This window comes from Octodon degus, unplaced genomic scaffold (assembly GCF_000260255.1).
Source record: "Octodon degus isolate 3935 unplaced genomic scaffold, OctDeg1.0 scaffold00184, whole genome shotgun sequence".
Classification (NCBI taxonomy): domain Eukaryota; kingdom Metazoa; phylum Chordata; class Mammalia; order Rodentia; family Octodontidae; genus Octodon; species Octodon degus.
The window spans coordinates 4,969,731-4,988,801 of record NW_004524760.1 but is presented as its reverse complement, the minus strand read 5'-3'; the positions used below and the strand labels follow the sequence as shown (position 1 = coordinate 4,988,801).

Sequence of the window (19,071 nt, the reverse complement as noted above, 5' to 3'; positions counted from 1 at the left end):
TTAAATAAAACATGTTACAATAAGGATGCACCTAGAAATATTATGGTAAATAATATTTACTTGTAGGATCACATATTATCTAATTGAACTTATATGGAATATTCAGAATGCAAATCCATAGAAAGAGAGCCAGCTGATGGTTGCCAGGGGCTCCAGGAGGAAGGAACTGGAAGTGAATGCTAGTTGATAGTCAGTCTTTGGCATGGTAAAATCTAGACACAGGTGAAGTTGCCACTCTCAAATGCACTAGCATCACCGAAATGTGTTCTTAGGAAGGTTGAATGTCTTTGTACGCATATCACCTCAATTTTTCTTGACACGGGACAGGCTTCTGCAGAGTGAGGATAGGTCATCCTTATCCGAAGATCAGACTTAGTTTTAGTCTTATCATGAGTAGTGAGTAATACCTCCAAGTCTGTATAGTTTCCTCATTGTTGAACCCTAAATGTTGCAGTTAGAAAAAAGATGCCTGGAAAATAAGGCACTGCTTGTTGCAGACATATCATCTCGGCAGAATAAGTGGCCAGAGAACTGCACTCAACGTAGCAAGAGCAGAGATGGAAAATGCCGAGCAAATGGGAGCGGAGATGTACAGTAATCTTCAGAAATGACCCAGGAGATGAGGGTACAGTCAGCATCCTGAGTAGAGGCTGGACTTCCAGCATTCACTCAGATAGGATGAGACCCTTGTTACACAAAAATTAAAGACCAGAAAATTTGAGGACATTTGATTTATTCCAAGAAGCATGCAAACAGCAACTATCTGCTACTAGAATGAGTAGAAGCTCACACCCAGAACAGAACGCAGACTCCACCAGCAGCAGCACTTCCCAATCATGAGAAGGGTGCTGACCTTCCATCAGGACAGCCACTCACCCATAACTCCAGGCATTATGGTTTGTGTGCATTTGTCCCCCCAAACCCTAATGCAGTCAGTGAGGCAGCTTCTGGAATTTGTGATTAACTCATGATTCCTTGGGATTATGGGTGATCCAAAACTGGAATTATGGGCCTCAGTGCTGCTGGGATTATGGGTGTGAGTGCTACACCCAGCCTGAGGTGGATAGCCTGAATGCTATGTAAGAGAGACAGACTTGCTCTCTGTTGCCATCATCACTGCTACTTCTCCTCTTTACTCTCTGCTCTTTACCACCTCCATGGAAGGTTGCTCTCTGCCGTGTGCCACTCTGCCTTGGATCCAGCTGAGTACAGACTGAAACCTCCACTAACTGTGAGCAAGATAAACCTTTCCTTCCTTCATTTTGGTTGTCAGGTATTTGTCCCAGCAACAAGAGAAGAGTAACTAAGACACCAGGGGAAAGGATTTACACAAGAAATTCTAATGTTCCCAGTTCTGGCTCATGAGCCCTGCCTGGTGGTGGCAAGGCACTGCTAAACTCTCAAAAGTTGCAGGAGAAATGTTTTGAGCCACAACAGGAGTTATTTGGATAGAGTGAACCTTACAGAAAACTCATGTACTCCAGTTGGGGACAAGTGTAGGAATGTAACACGGAACTCGTTTCCAGTTCTGTTGATAATTTCAAAGCACAGCTGGATGCTGCCACACAATAGAGGCTCCATGAAAGTAGGCGTCTAGCTTATTCAGAGCAGTATTTCCAGTTCCAAGAACACCACCTGGCACATGGCAGGTAAGAAAAATAATTGTATGTAGCAGAATGAGAGAGAAGAGAGAAGAGTCGACCCAAGATGTGTGCTAAGACACTTGATTAAAACCTCCCATGTATGTGGCCGGGGAGATGGCTCAGTAGAATAAGCACTTCCCTGACAAGAGCAAGAGCCTGGGTGCAATCCCCAGTTCTAAAAACAAACAAACAAACAAAAAAAAAAACCCTCCCATGTGAGATACCTGGAAACACTAAAAAGAAAACTGGTCTAGAGTGTCGGGACCCTTCTCCACTCCCGTCAATGTGGGTTAGGCCATTGTAATTCCTTCATTAAAACCCATTCAAGGGTATTTTTTGCTTTTTCTTGTTTTCAGTACTAGGACATTCACTGAGCAATGTCCCCGATATGTACTTTTTAAAAAATTATGAGTAAAAATAAATAAATAAATAAAATTATGAGTCAGTGTTTCCCTAAGCTGCCAAAACTGGTCTTGTATTTGTGATCCCCCTGCCTCAGCCTCCTACAGTAGGGGGTTTACAGGTACATACCACCGTACCTGGTTATTTTTACTTGTTTGTAGTTTTTATTTTTATTAGTACATGTTTCAATGCATAATAATTGTACTCATCATGGGGAATCAGTACATATACATAATGTTAAAGTTTTGTTTTGTTTTTAATTTTTCTGTTTCTTTTTCCTTCAGTTTACAGATAGACAGTTTTTCACTTACAGGTCCTAAAATGAAAAATTTAAAATTTCTTTCAAACATGCAAATAAAAAACAAGAATCACAAAAATATAATTAAAAGGTATTCTGTGGGTCCATGTCTAGTATTTTTGCAACACTTAACAAGGTGAAATAGTTTCGTCTTAATACTGGGCTAAGTTCAAGATTTTTAGCTGTAACTCACTGACCACACACCATGAAGACCAATGTCAGGGTGATAGGATATGTGTTCTCATATTCTGACTGGTACCAGTGTTATGAACTCAGCATAAACCATAGGACTGTTCCTACTTTGTACATGAATGGGATCATTAGGGAAGTTCAGCGAGTCCTTTCAATAATAGCAAAGATTTTTAAGCCAAAATCTCATCCACCATGTGTGAGCTTCACCACCCAAGGATGTAAGTTTCTGTGTAAACTTCTGTTCCAAAACATCCTCTATCCCCTACACAAACAGGACTCCATTCTCATCATGAACCACTGTATGTAGACTATTGGTGGGTCTGTAGGATTTCCATGACTACTTTTTTTTCAGAAGACAGGTTGGCACTATTAATTACAACCAATAACATGCCCTTGGATACAGCTACCTATCACAGACAGGAAAAACGACAGTGCCCAGGGACATGTGAAGCCTTATTGATTATGGGACGGGGGGAAGAAACAAAGAGACAAAAAATTGGAAACAAGTTAATGCCTACCCCTGGGAGAAAACTGAGCAAGCTGTGGTCTACCCAGTCTGTGAGATATGTGGATGCTGGCAGAAGTTCACTGCTTAGCCAGATAGTTAGGTTCCTCAGCTTCCTCCTGGTCCATCTGCACATGTCCCTGTGAAATCCAGCTTTAATAAAGAACCCTGCCAAGTTAGTTTAGCAAGAACCTCTACCCTTAATGTATGATCAAGCTTATTTCTTCAGTCTCCCAGTTATCAATTACCCTGGCCTGGCTTCAGCAGGAATCTTGTTAGATAGGTTTAGCAGAATCCCCTTGCACATTTTAGATATTTTCCATCCACTGACCTCCCCATCCTGTCCCTCGGCTATCCATTTACACTTGTCCATGCTGTATTCAGAGATGGGCCTGACCTCTTCCCCCAATTCAAGATCCTGCTGCAGTTGTTCCTACACTGATTGCCATGACTCTGAATAACTGTTTTTATCAATTCTCACAAAAATGGGTTGGGGGCTGGGAAGATAACTCAGTAGAATAAGTGTTTGCCTGGCAAGTTCAATCTCTGGTTCTGCCAAAAAAAAAAAAAAAGAATGGGTTGGGGCCCAGGGTTTGCCCTTGAAGTTGTAAATGGACTCTGCTGAGACTTGCAGGAGCTTGGCACTTGCTCCCTAGGGGAGACTATCTTTTCTGATCTCTAGGATGTCCTTCACATTCCCTATTTACCTGTGACCTTCAAAAGAAGAATAGACTGGCATACTCAGGGGATGCAATCCTTGAACTCTGCTCATTCTCTGCTTTGACCCAGTCTCACATACCATACATTGCATTGTTCCTCTAAACTACTCAGAATTCAACTGCCCAACCCAGTCTCACCTTTGCCCATGGGGCCCTGGTGACATCTCCTGACTGGTTTCCTGAGTCTACTCAAGCCCCACAGCCTGTTTCACTAGAATTGGAGAGATCACACTGCAAAGCTTGGGTCAGTCATGGCTATATGGTTTCAATGCTGAACTTTCTACAAATCTTACACATCCTAATAACCCCTAGTCTAAGGCAAAACAGTCCATTTGGTCATCTCATGAGATTATGAAGCATGAGGTGGGTTTGAGGATCACCTTCCTCTCCTTGTCACATTGATCCCATAAGGTGCTATTGCATCAACATGATCTCGTTTCAACAAAAAGGCCAGACTATGAGCTAACAGGTTTTGCTTGTATTTCATAATTATATTGGACTAGATAACAGCTTATCTAGTCCATGTTTATCTTATTTTCCATTATATAAGGACATCGAACATCGCCATGGTTTTCTTCAAACTTACTAGGATTACTAGGTATCAAAATATTTTATGATACACTATGGGAACATTTGTACAATGGTTTTGAATTCTGACTTCAAGAAATGAAAGATGACTTAGCACTACTTGTCAGTGCCAAGATTTAAAACAAGAGTAGATTAAAAGAAATAAGTTAGTGTAGTAAGAACTATAGAATATTTTCAACATTTCTTCAGTTGTACCAGAGTACCTCAAACTGCCCTTTCCTGTTGCATGTTGCCATGCCAGTAAGATGCCACAGACTTGCGGCTCTGAGCAACCCTCAAATCTATTCTTACTGGCACTCTGTACCTGCCAGTGTTGCTCTGTCCTTCTGCCTAAGTCCCAGTGATACATCTTATAAGCTCCTGTGCAAGTTTATGAAACATTTGGGCATCACTCTAGGGAAGATGTTCCTGTATCCCTGAGTCCTGGGTGCAAGGCCACACTGCATCTCAGTCTCATAGCTGCTAGTTATTCTCATCCTCAGCAGGGAGAGGGTATCTCTCTTCCATTCTGGATCAACTGTTCCTCAGTATCACACACACACACACACACACACACACACACACAAAAGTATTACATTCAAGTCAGCAATACAAGTCTGTTTTGCTCATTTCTTTTTTTAAAATTTTTTATTTATGTGTGTATGTGTGTGTGTGTGTGTGTGTGGCCAGCTCAGCCCACCAGGGTACGGGGCTGGCTGGCATGTGGTGCTGGGGGATTGAACCGCGGTCCCTGTGCTTTGCTAAACTTGTTCTAAGTAGGTGCTTTAGACCACTGAGCCATCTCACCAGCCCATGTTTTGTTCATTTCTTATCTGATTTGACAGATACCACTTGTGAGATGATGTTTTCTTCTGGTGGCAACTCTGGGTTGTTCTATGTTGGCTTGAGTCTTGGCACAACATTCTGGCTGTGTGGTCTTGGGTCCTGTATTTAGTTTCTGGTTTCCTGCACTTGCAATGCAGGGAACACTCACTGACGGTCCTGACAATTCTGTGACTGGCATGCAGTTAGTTCTACCAAAGTATGACAACTTTTTGAGTTGATACTGAGTGTACAGTTGCAAGTAGGATACATACTTGTCCTCAAGATGCTTGTAAGTTAGAGGGTCGCTTGGGTTTATTTCAGTTCAACTATTTGTTCACAGATGAACTATAAAATTGTTACCCCAGTGATAAATGTCCATAAAGAGAGGCCAAAATTATACACAAATAATTAAAGTAAGTACAATAAAAAAGAAATATGTACACAGAGGGGACAGAAGGTACAGAAAGAGATTTGAAAATGACTGTAATGTAATGCACACTGTTCTGGCCTGCCTTTCCCAAAGTCCCCACTGGGCTACCAGGATGGAATCAATGACAAGACCTTTCTACTGCAATAAAAGCAGCATGAAATGCAAACAGAAAGAAAGCTGGGTTTTCAGCCAACATTTGCAGTACTAACCTCAAACTAACAGAAAAAGATTGGCTGACCAGGAGGAAGGGAGAGGCAGCAGTAAACAAAGGAGGCCTCACAGTGCTCAGTAAGTCAGCAGTGAAAAAGAGACTTGGCTCTGGGTTCAGTTGGAGGTCCACGGTCCAGATCTTTCTTCCCATGCAGTGGTTTTTCAGTTTTTGCTTGTTGACTGCTATAGTTTAGATTATGACTATCCTCCTAAGGCTCATGTGCGAAAGGCTTAGACTCCAAGGTGGTGCTAGTAGGATGAGAGGCTTAGCAGGCGTCCCTGGGTCTTTGTGGGGGGGAGTCCTCAAAAGGAGACTGTTCCCCAGCACCTTCACCACCCTCTTTCACTCTTTAGCTGGTCTTGTAGATGGTGTTATTCTTCCACATGTTCATCCAGCAAGCCCAACAGAAGCCTAAAGAAATGTGTTCTTGGGGCTGGCCAGATAGCTCAGTGGACTCACAATCAGGGTTCCATCCCCCATGTGTTGGGCCAGGCCCCACCCCCAGGGCGCACCGAGACCCAGACTGAGACTGGGCGTGGTGGCGCGTGCCTGAAATCCCAGCACTTGGGAGACTGAAACCATGAGGATCACTAGGAGTCTGATCTGTGTAGCGAGACCCTGTAGACCCTGTACTAAATACATGAAAAAAAAAAAAAAGAGAGAGAGATAGCTCAGTAGAATAAGCGTTTGCCTGGCAAGTGCAAGGGCCTAAGTTCAATCCCAGGTTCCACCAAAATAAATAAAACCATTAATAAAAAGAAATAATAAAATGAGCTCCTGAACTGGAAACTCCTTTAACCATGAGCCAGAACAAACCTTTCATTTTTATAAATTAGTTATCTTGGGTATTTTGTTACAGCAACAGAAAATTCACAATGACTCTTTAAAAAATGTCTTTTTAAAAACCAAGCTGTTCAACTCCTCCCCATTTTTAAGTGGACCTTTATTCTTCTTTGTCATTAGTTAAAAGATGCAAAAGTACATTTTCTAGAATACTATAGACAAGCTTTTCAAAATATTTTTGTCAAACTTTTTTCTTTTTCTAGTAGAGACAAAACCCAGGGACTTTGCTTCGAGCTACTATCCCAGCCATGTATTTGAGGTAGAGTCTTGCTAAATCACTAAGTTACCCAAAGTGGGCTTCAACTTGGGATCTCCATGCCTCAGTCTACCAGTGTAGAAATACAAGTATGTGCCACCACACTGCTATTTGCCATCGGTTGAATCCATCGGCCTCATTCTCCTTATGAAAAATAAGCACCTTGTGATCTACTTGCCAAAGCCAATCCTCACTGCCAACTTGTCAGCCAAATCTAAGTCACAAGACGGTGGCAGTAGTGAACAGCAAACAAAAATGACTTGGGATAGGATCCGTCAGTCATCAGATGTAGGAGTGGGAAAAGACAGGTGGGAGGTGAGCAAGGGGAAGATCTGATAACTGTGAGAGATTGGCAAGGAGGAGGTGTGGGGTGACCTACATCAGCAATAACAGCTGCTTTGGGCATACAGATTGCATCACTCCAAGTCTATAGGGAGATAGGAAGCGGTCCTCAAATTCATTTTCTTCTTCTCCTTCCCTTTTTGTTTGTTTGTTTGTTTGTGGGGGTGGGTACTGGGGATTGAACTAAAGGCCTTCACACAAAGCTATGTGCTCAGTCCTGTTTTATTTATTTTTTTTTTTTTTTTTATTTTTTTTTTTTTTTGCGGAACCAGGGATTGAACTCAGGTCTTTTCACTTGCCAGACAAGTGCTTATTCCACTGAGCTATCTCCCCGGCCTCAATCATGTTTTAATTTTATCTTGAGATAGGCTCTCTTTATGTTTCTAAGTTGTCTAGGATGGGCTTGAACTTGCAATCTTCCTACCTCAACTTCCACAGTGCTGAGATTACTGGCAAATTCCTAACTTCTTACAGAGTTCATATACACTGGAGAATATACATGTCTGCCTGGGTCACCAAAAATTTCACTTTCTTATAAAATGTTTGCTCAGTCAATGTGATTCCAAATAATATTGGTATAGTAAATAACTCAACATATATTTTCTCAGATGGTAAATCACATCTGTTTTTAGCTTAGTGTTGGATAGACTGCAAAGAATTAAGGAGAGCCAATTTTTAAAAACTTTCCATTGAAAAAAGCTAACTAATAGCTCAGTGGATTAAAGGACTGGCTTAGGCAGGTACAGGGACTGAGGTTCCATCTCTGCTGGGCTGTGCCGGCCCCATCCCCGGGGTATGCTGAGACTGTGATTGACATTGGGCATGATGGCCTGCGCCTGTAATCCCAGCACGTGGGAGGCTGAAAACAGGAGGATCACTATGAGTCCAATCTGTGTAGTGAGACCCTGTAGACCCTGTACTAAATATATATTTTTTAAAAAAGCTAACTAAAATGAATCTTCTCACAAAGGACTAATATTTCACAGTAACTATAAAATACATTTTGATTAGCTATTTTAAACAAACTATGAAAATAAGTTTATGTTAACAGATTATATTTGCAATTATAAATTGATGCTTGGGATAAAACGAGCACAGTGAGTTGTAAAGGTGTAGATAAATACTGTAAGAAAATTTGTTCTAGCACCTCAAATGGGAGATTCTGAGGAGCGGTGTGGGGGGGGGGGACAGACTACAGAGATATCATGAGGTATAACTTAACCCACTTTGGCTTGAATAGAGCTGTGTCAGTGTCACCTATGGATTTACTTTCCAGTAGACAATAACAGCACCAGCAGATGCCTACACATTACTGCGCAAGCCATGTATAATCATATCTGTAAAGATATTCAAATTGTCGAAAAGAGATATTGGATAAAATGTTCCCATCTTGTTGATTATAAAGTGACCACACAAAGAACTTTTCGGGCCGACTGAACTATCTCTATGGTTCTGTAGTGGTGGATGCATAACTTTAGGCATTTCACAGTCCCCAAAGAAATGTACACTCCAAAGAGTTTACTCTGCATAATGCAGAGGGTCCTGGGTATGATGGCCAGTGATAAACTTAATTACATGACATAACCTCGCTAAAGAGGGTGAGGAAAAACAAGTTAATAACATCAAAGAACTATCTTTATTTGACATACAAGGGGCTGCCCAAATAGCTCAGCAGTTTAAGCACCTGCAAGCAGGTGCGGGGGTGAGGGGTGGGGGGTGGGGGGAGTGTTCAATCCCCCAGGGCCTGCCATGCTGGCCCCACCCCCAGGGCATGCTGAGATAGCAATTGTGTTGGCACAAACCTGTAATCCTAGCTCTTGGGAAACAACACAGGCAGATCACTATGAGTTTGATCTACATAGTGAGACTCTGTAGACCCTGTACTAAAATACAAAAAAAAAAAAAACAAACAAAAAACCAAGATCTAGCTCAGTATGAAGGCCCTGGGTTCAGTCTTCCATAATCCCAAAAACAAAGTTAAAAGTAAATATTTAATAACATTGTATATGTAGTTACATAATATGCTTTATGAAATCAATATAATCCTAATAAGCTATATATTAATATCCCCAAGTATTTATAGGTAAATGAGGATTGGGGAGGTTAAGCAATTTACCCAAGTTTATGCAATCTTGCACACTCAACCACTAGAGTCACACATAACTAGTGAGATACTGAGACAAATACAACAAGCAATTTTGCTCCACTGAAAATATCAGTGGACTGAGACAGCCAGATAGCTTAGTGGATTAAAGTGCCCATTTAGGCAGATGCAAGGGCCAGGGGTTCAATCCCCTGCTTGCCATGCCGGCCCTGCTCCCAGGGCACACTGACAGTAATTGAGACTGGGCATGGTGGCGCGCCTATAATCTCAGCACTTGGGAGGCTGAAAAACAGGAAGGATCACTACAAATCCAATCTGTGTAGTAAGACCCTGTAAACTCTGTACTGAATACAAAAAAATAAAAACAAAAAATAGAAAATATCAGTGTATTGGGCCAGCCAAATAGCTCAGTGGATTAAAGTACCTGCAAGCAGGCGCAGGTGCTGGGTGTTTGATCCCCAGGGCCTGTGGTGTAGGCCCCACCCCTGGGGTGAGCTAAGACATCAATTGAGACTGGGAGTGATGGCACAGGCCTGTAATCCCAGCTCTTGAGAGGCTGTATACAGGTGGGTCACTACAAGTTCATCTAGTAGTGAGACCTTGAACACCCTATAGACTCTTCCCTAAAATACAAAAAAAAAAAAAAAAAAAAAAAAAAAAGAGAGAGAGAGAGAAAAAGAAAATATCAGTGTACTTACACAAACTGAGATGGCTTTGTCACTATCTGATGGGACCACCTTTGCATATTCTATCCAAAATGGACTAAAATGTTATTATGACTATATGTACAGGTACACATGTATGTATATACAAATAATCTTAGTGTACATCTTTTCTATAATCTTTCTACTCGAGTATGGGAAGACCAGTGAATATCATTTCTATGATTAGGTTACTGATCAGCTGACTTTGACTTAATGAAAAGGGAGATTATCCAGGATAGGAATCTTTTAAAGACCACATGTCAGAAAGACAAGTTGGAGGAGTAAGCTGCCATATTGTAGAGAGGACCACAATGAAGTAAGGAGAGGATGTGAGAGTAGCCTCTAGGAATAGAGAGCAATAGTGAGCTGACAGAAAGACTGGACTCCTTAGTCATAAGATTGCAAGAAAATGAATTCTGACAGTAACTTGACATGTTAGCTTTTTGTTGCTGCAATAAAACATAAGAAAATTACTTGAAAGAAACTTCATGGTCTCAGAGATTTCGATCTGTGGCCACTAGACTCCATTGCTTTAAACCTGTGTTGGCAAAGTAGATCATGGTAGCAGAAGCGTGTGATGGAGGAGATCTGTTTGTTGTAACTCAAAAATCAGATGACAACGAGGCAAGTCCAAAAATTAAAAGAAGCACTTTATTTTAGCTGGTACCCAGCAGCAGTCTCTATGCAAGGTGCAAAGAGGCGCGCCGAGCATTGACAAGGTGCAGTATTTAAGCTTGAAAACCGCAGAAATAGGGGAGGGGTGGAGAGGAAGAAGTGGCAGGGTCATTAGTTCATGGGGTAGTCCTCTTGGGTGAAGGTGCTGGGTTGGCAGCCATACAGAGTTCATTGAGATAGAGTTTGGGGAACAGATATCATAAGGCTTGAGTTATAGGGGTGAGGAATTGGGAGGAATTGGGAGGAATTTGAGTTGGCAGTCAAGGGGTGAGGAATTGGGAGGGGTCGGCGCATACAGAACAGGAACTCGGCAAGGTTAGAAGGGCAACAAAATGGAGTCAATTTTGACAGGGTACAACACTGTTCACCTCATGGTTCTGGGAAGCAGAGAAAGGGGGACAGGATAGGGTGCCAATATCCCCTTCAGGACCATATTTCTGAGGACTTAACTTTTTTCAAGTAGACTGCACCTCTTAAAGGAGTAACTACTTCTATTGTGCCTCAGGCTACAGATCAAACCTCTAGAGAAAGAGCCATCAGGCAAACAATGGATACAAGCCCTAATATCTGGGGAAGCTTAGAAGTGAATCTGTGCTACAGAGTCTCCACATGGGTGTGAAGTCAGCATATATTTTGATTTCAGTCTTAGGAATCCCTTAGCAAAAGAATTAACTAAAACATTCCAGACTTTTAAATCTAGATATTAAGGTGGTACATTTGTGTTGATTTAGGGCACTAGGTGTGTGATAATCCCTCTGTTTAACAAAAGAAAGAAATAAAAAAAATACAATATTTTGACAACTGTTTTGTGTGGGGTGACACTAGGGATTGAACTCACATTTTTATACTGAGGTAAGTCCCCAGCCCTTTAGTGTTTGAGATAGGGTCTTACTAAATCATTAAGTTGTCCAGGCTGGCCTTAAACTTGACATCCTCCAAATTCACCCTCCTTCAGTACTAGGATTACAGGTATGTGCCACAACGTCTCACTTTATGTTTTTTTTATTTTTTGACATAGGTTCTCATTATGCTGTCAAGGCTGGCTTTTGAATTCCTGGGCTTATGTGATACTTCTGCCTTAGCATCTTTTTATTTATCTATTTCTGTATTTTAGGGAAGAGTCCACAGGGTGTTCAGGGTCTCACTACTAGATCCGACTCATAGTGATCCACCTGTTTACAGCCTCCCAAGAGCTGGGATTACAGGCGCGCTACCACACCCAGTTTTAATTGCCATCTCAGTGTGCCCCGTAGGCAGCCAGAACAGCAGGCCCAGGGGGAAGGCCCAGGGAATCAAAACCCTGGCCCCTGCACCTGCTTGCAGGCACTTTAATCCACTGAGCTAATTTTTATTTTTGTTTTTTTATTTTTTGGCGGAAACCGGGGATTGAACTCAGACCCTTGGGCTTGCCAGGCACATGCTTATTCAACTGAGCTATCTCCCCAGCTGAACTATTTTTTTTTTTTTGTGTTTGTTTGTGTGTGTGTGTGTGTGTGTGTGTGTGGCCAGCTCAGCCCACCAGGGGGCGGGGCTGGCTGGCATGTGGTGCTGGAGGATTGAACCGTGGTCCCTGTGCTTTGCTAAGCTTGTTTGTTCTAAGTAGGTGCTTTAGACCACTGAGCCATCTCACCAGCCCCATATTTTTTAAATTAATTTATTGAGAAAGAAGTAGCAATGAGACAGGTTCAAAACAGGTAAGACAGTAACAATAATTAATACATTTCATATTGTTGTCTTTGTAGTAGTTATTCCCACTGAGCTATTTGGCCTGGCCCTGAAGACCATTATTTTTCTAAAGCTTGAGATTCTTAATTAAATTATGTGCAATTCCATCTTTGCATTAACTAATACATAATAAACTATATCCCATGGTATAATCATTAGATGATAAACTTTTTTTTTTTTTGGCAGAACCGGGGATTGAACTCAGGCCCTTGAGCTTGCCAGGCAAGTGCTTATTCTGCTGAGCCATCTCCCGGCCCCAAAACATCTTCTTTTAAAAAAATGTATTTAGGGCAGGGTTTACAGGGTCTCAGGTAGATCGGACTCATAGTGATTCTCCTGTTTTCAGCTTCCCAAGAGCTGGGATTACAGGGACGTGCCACCACGCCCAGTCTCAACTGAAGTCTCAGCTCGCCCCGCCCAGCACGGCACAGCACAGCCGGGATCAAACCCTCCTCCCCTGCTGCACTCTGCCTAAGCAGGTACTTCAGTCTGCTGTGCTATCTGGCTGGTCCAAGACAATAATCTTTTAAAGCTACTTTTTTTTTGTTGTGAAGCAAAAGCTATGCAAAGGGCTGGGAGTGTAGCTCAGTGGTAGATTCTCCATATCAAGGACCTAGACCTTACTGGTACCATCATTAAATATTATGTACAGTTGTACACTTTTAACACTGCATTTTACTAAGATTTTGCATACACTGTCATTGAAATGGAGGAAAGTCAGAAAGATGATAGGTTCATGTTAGCATTTTAAATAAATGGAATTAGATATTTTTGTGTAGATACGGAAGGAAAAATCAGAATCATCACGGGTGAAAGAGGCAAGATGTTTTTGGATCAATAAAAAATATAATTTCAAAAATGGCATCAATATATAAATGAACTGGTCCGTTTAACTCATGATCACCAGGTAATGGTAGCAGACAATCTGCCTGAGGTACTGGGGGATTTCCAGTATCTCTTTTTTTTTGGCGGAAACGGTGATTGGACTCAGGCCCTACTGAGCCATCTCCCCAGCCCTAATTTCCACTATCTGTACAAGGCTGAATGCTCTTAAAATTGTCTCCTACTGTTAAAGCATTTTCTGCCAAAGTGGAATAGCACTAAAATCCCCTGAGTAGATTCAGCTCAAGAAAGTCAGTTGTGTTCTTTTCGAAAACCGCCAATGTTTGGATATCAGTGTGCTGGGAAACAAGGTTGTGGCGGTAGACCTTTACGCAGAGCAGGATCCCTGGAGTTCTCACAGGACCTGTTTGTAACATTATTGCAACATGCAAATCATTGGATTTAGTAAGATGTGCTATCGCACATCGTCCTTTCGGGCTAGTAATACATAACATCAGCTTATCGAAGTAGGTTACTATTCTTGTTTTACAGATGAAGGTCATATACTGTTGATAGGAACAGTGAGCTCTGGCTGGAACTAGCAGCTGTGTATTTCTAGGACAGTACTCCATTCATGTCTACCGTAGCCCAGGTAAGCGCTCCGTCACATTCGCTTCAGCTTTCGTGGAGTAGCGGAATATTACTGAGCACATCTACTTTCGCAGCTAAGGATTTCAGACCCAGAAGCTTTTTCCATATTCGTATTTATAATTGTTAGCATCATCAGAGTATTTAAAAAAAAAAAGAATATGTCTTTGGTGGGCTATTGCCAAACCAACACTAAAACAGCTTTCACCACGCAACACCGAAAACAGGCATTGCCCCTTTGAGGGCTCTGCACCGGGTTTCCGTAAAAAGGGGGCCCAGACAGATGACGTACTTCCGGGGCGTGACACAGTCAGGTACTTCCGAGGAGGCGGATGCAGGAGGCGGGGCGTTGCTGAGGGCGACCGGGCCGCGGGCTAGCGCTTCTGGCGGGAGCCAGTTGGGGCGGGGCTTGCTGGGGGAGCTGGCCCTCCGAGTGCAGGGTGGGGCCGGGCGCGGCCTCCGTAGTGCCTGGCGCCCAGACGCCCTCGGCATCCTAAGCGCCTGGTCTGTGCGCGTCTGTCCTCGCGTTTCGTGTAGCTCCAGCTTCGGGTCCTTTCTCAGCTCTCGCAGTCGCCCCTGGCGCCGCCGCCCGACCCGCCGGCCGCCGCGGGCCGCGGAGCCCATGAAGACGCGGGCCCCGCCGCCGCCTCCGCGGCGTCGCCGTCGTCCCGGGACGCCCCGAGTGGGCACGGGCATGGGAGCGGCCTGAGCGCTGTACTGCCGCGGGACCTGGAGGGGAAGGCGGCGCCGCTGCCGGAGGCGGGAGCCATGGCAGAGAAGCGCGCTGGCGCGCAGGCCGCTGGCGGCAGCTGGGTGAGCCCGGGATGCCGGGGCCGGAGTCGGGGTCGGGGCTGAGCGGCGAGGGTGGGCTCGCGGAGCCGGCGCGCTCCTTGGGAGCGAGCTTCGTCGCGAGCACGGGCTTCTCTCGTGGCGCCTTCCCAGGAAGACAGAAAACTTGAGGCGGTTTGGTTGCTTCCAAAAGCGAAGCAATTAGGGTATTTGGGATCTCTTCATCACTGTGCCGGTTGACACAGATTTGGGGCGCTTTGGAAAAAGAGCAGGGAGCTCCTGGAGCCGCACGCTTACCCTGACTCCGGAGTAGCCGCGGTGGGAGCGACCGGCAGCACTCTGCTCCTTCCGCTTTCTCCAAGCGGCCGAGGAGCAGTCGGCCAAGGGGAAGTTGTTCGTCCCAGGACCAGCGAGGTGCAAGTTCAGGCCGGTCTCTTTCTTCGGTCCTGCTCGAAGTTGGAGTGCTTTGACATGGGCGCGTGAAAGCCTCAGTTTCCTTGGCCTGGATTCGGCCGAACAGGCCTTGTCAGTGGCGCGTTGGTTTCTTATGGTGGAGTAAGAGGGTCTGTCATTTCTAAGTGTGAAAGGATAGGGGAGGGAGGTCTGTTTGGAACCCGAAGTATAGAAAATATTATAGTGAATACAAATGGATAATCATAGAAAAGTTTTTTCTAAAAAAAGTTGGAGTAAGGGCCGGGGAGATGGCTCAGTAGAATAAGCGCTTCCCTGGCAAACGCAAGGGTCTGAGTTCAATCCCTGGTTCCGAAAAAAAAAAAAAAAAGTTGGAGTAGATGTTAAAACTTAACATGTCTAATTTTGCTTTTAAAGAATGCTACGTATTATGTTTACATGTTTCCTAAATGAATCCTCATTAGTAGAGTTGAGAGGGTCGTAAAGTAGGAGCAATAAATAGGATAAAGTAGAGCTGGTTTCTAGCCATGGTTATACCAGAGCAAGGTCACTTTTGTGATAGTCTAGCTATTTAGTGCCTAATCTGTAAATGAGTGTTTAGTAATATTGAAGGTCTTTTGTGATTCTTTGTTTTCGAAAAAACAGTGGAGGCTCTTCATTTTAAAAATGAGATCTTTCTAGTGAGGAATGCTTTTCTTATGAAGGTGGAAGGAAATTTTGTAGAATTGTTTTCTCTCATTTTGATTTTGATTAAGTGGACCTGTCATCTTCTTCCCTCTAAGCAAGCAAAACCAGCAAGTCCTTTTGTCTTCCTTGAATTGGTGATCAGTAATTACTAACCAGTGCCAAGCTAGTAATTTGAGGTAGCTTCCTTCCTCTCTTCTCACCACACTAGAAAGTCCAGCTACATTTACCAGATACAGATTTTAGAATTCCTCTTCTCTGCAGTCCTGTGGTTCATTTCCCCATCGGCATTCTGGTCCTAAACTTTGACTATCCTTTGTTAGACTCGTGGTCACCCCACTGTCAGTCTGCTCACCACTTTGCTGATTAGTACGACCTAACATGTAAATGTGATCATTACAGCTGTCCTTAATTTTTTTCATTGGCTCCCTGTGGCTTACAGAATAATAAATAAACTGCTAGGTGGAAGCATTATTAAGCATAGTGATTAGTTAAGCGTGCTTGAAATTCCAGTTCCTAACTTTATTATTTGTGTAATTTTGGGTAAGTTACATAATCTCTCTTTTTGATGGTATTCACCATATAGGACTGTGAGGGCTGCAGCAACTTGCACTTAGTAAGTCCTTAATAATATTAAACAGGTGTTGTTACTCTCAATATTTTTTGCATGTATGAATTTTGAATGGTCAAAATTATAGGTGATCTCCTGTGGTAAAAATACTCTCTCTGGTTCCCAACCGGGAAAGGAAGTAGCCCCCAACTTGAAAATTAAGAATGGAAACTTGAGGGATGTTTACTCAAAGAACATCCTCGAAGTTTATTCCCTATTCCTTCTTTGGTTGTTTTGTTTTGTTTTGTTTTTTGGCTCCGAATGCCTTCAGGGCAGGTTTGGCTGGCTTGAGTTGTGGGGATCGAACCACAGCAACCTGAGCCTGACTGCTGTGTTGAAGCAGCCACTTAAAGAACTGAGCTAAGGGGCAGGCTCCCTCCCATTCCTTCTTTGGATCTTGATAACCTGCTAATTTGGGTACAGATTCCTACCCAGTCTTTTCACGTTTCTGAAAGTGGACAGACTTGGTATTGATATATCAACTCTTATAAATATCGAGTGTTTTCATTGCCTGCACTTGCCAGGCAGGCTCTTATGCACCTGCCCAGTGTTTTCTTAATGTTTGGTGTAGATGATTAGCATGGGCTTTTCTCAGTGTATTAAAACTGAGAAAGCAGTGAATGCCTTAATCATAGGCATTTATGTCATGTGCCAGTACTTTCAAATTATGCCTAGTTTTTCTGCTTGCAATTTCTTTTTAGTTATCCCTTGATGTCCTTTGCCCTACAGCCTCCATAATTTGATTTCACTTTAATGCATTGTAATGTCCTTATAGCTTGGGTTCCTGTGACACTCTAGTTTCAGGTTCTTCGGAATTAACTGAACAATCACCGAGAGGAGTACTTGTGTACAGATAATCACCTGACAAGGTTTTTTCTTAATCTCATTTAGCACAGAGGTATACTAACCTGACAAAGATAGTGAAATGTAATGAACCAAAACATAGCCTGGTTCCAGCCCTCTGATAAGCTGAGATAGAAGGTACTGCAGTTTGAACCCAGCCTGAGTGACTTTACAAGACCCTATCTCAAAACAAAAAAATAAAAAGGGACTGGGGATGTAGCTCAATGGGAAGGGTTTGGGTTCTATCCCTGTACCAAAAAAAAGTGAGGTGGGAGGGCAGGTATTTTCTTCGTGAGATTACTTCTTTCTAGAAAAGAGAGGTGTTTGCTCTCCTTTGTTGTATCTCTTCTGTGCATTCATGTGCATTTTGAGATGCTGTATAAGAATTGGTATTATTCAGTGTAGATTTTTCTGTTATGCATAGCACAGGTAAAGTGATTTATACATGGGCATTTGGTAAGGGTTAAGGATGTTTTACAAGTAAAATACACTAAATTTAGGGTAATATTTCATTGTGCTTATGGATTCCAAGAAGCCAGTGTTTGAATTGTAGTCAAGAGTGCTTATATGAAAAGTCATAGAATCATTGTCATTTTGGTGACATTTGAAGTTTTGAGTTGATTTTCCTTAGCATAAGGAATCCCTGTGAAAGTTATTATTTTTTTTCTTAGAAAAATACAGGCAAAATAGAGAAGCACTTTCTATATTTTTAAAAAAATGGCTACAATGACTGGGAATGTTTTATTTATTAAATAGTGAAATGGCTTAAGGAATTTTAGGGAACAAATTGTAATGATAAGTTTTCAATTTTTAACACTGCTAGAAGTCAGTTTGATAAAATGTTCTTGGGACATTGACATAACTAAACTGTGTAACTATCATGTAAGCAAACAAAGTAAAGTAAAAAGCTACAAGCAGTTGGTATATTGGAGTTTATAAGATAAAATGTGTCATGCATTTATGGCAGAAGCATCTGTATTTAGAACTCAGTTAATTAGTTAAGCCTGCATTTTATCAGAATAAAGACTTGTTGCTGTTGTGTTCTTAGGTCTGGTTGGATTGTTTTGTTGTATTTGAAATTTTCAAGTTCTTTTTATATTTGAGAATCAAGTCCTTTATCAAGATGTTTTGCAAAAGCCTCATTTCTAGTCTGGTTCATCTTTTCATTCTTTGCACAGTGTCTTCAAGAGCAGAAGTTTTAAATTTTGATGAAATACACTTTCATAGGTCATGTGTTTAGTTTTATACTTGAGAAATATGTGTTTAAAAGTTTTAACAATTGGACTCATGTTCATTTTGAATTAATTTTTTATAGGATTCCTGTTACACATGGAAGGTTTTGTTTTGTTTTTTTGGGGTGACCCACTGTGGTGTTATTTACTGAAGACTTTTCTTTATTCACTGAATTGCTTTAATACCTTTGTCAAGAATCATTGTCCGTATGTATGTCAGTCTACTCCTAAACTCTGCCTTCTGTTTCTTTGTTGCCTATCCGTCTTTACATCAACGGCATACAATATTGATTGTGAGAGATTCAGAATGGACTTGAGAAAAAATAAACTTTGCCCTTCAAAACAAAACCTTTTGGGATTTTCTTTGGGATTCTGTTGCCCTTGAAGATTAGTTTGGAAAGAGTTAAAAGTTCAAGGTCAGGTCTTCTGATCCAGAAATAAGGTATCTCTGTTTATTTTAGATCTTTTAATTCTGTCAATTGAGGTTCCTGGTTTTCAATTTGATACCTTTGTTAGATTATTTCTAGTTTCATAGTTCTTTCTACCATTGAATTTAGTGTCATTACACAAATGTAAGTTGTAAATTTTTTT

The 19,071-nt window shown here is 42.2% G+C and overlaps 1 protein-coding gene across 1 annotated transcript in view; it reads left to right on the top strand.

Annotated features, from left to right (window-relative positions):
* The first annotated feature begins 14,299 nt into the window (after window positions 1-14,299).
* LOC101571702 (hippocampus abundant transcript-like protein 1) overlaps window positions 14,300-19,071 on the top strand; it is a 61,815-nt gene continuing 57,043 nt past the window's right edge. Inside the window, exon 1 of the mRNA XM_012517481.2 lies at window positions 14,300-14,724. Within this exon, the coding sequence (XP_012372935.1) occupies window positions 14,680-14,724 (45 nt within the window). The 5' untranslated portion in view covers window positions 14,300-14,679. The remainder of the gene's footprint in view (window positions 14,725-19,071) is intronic.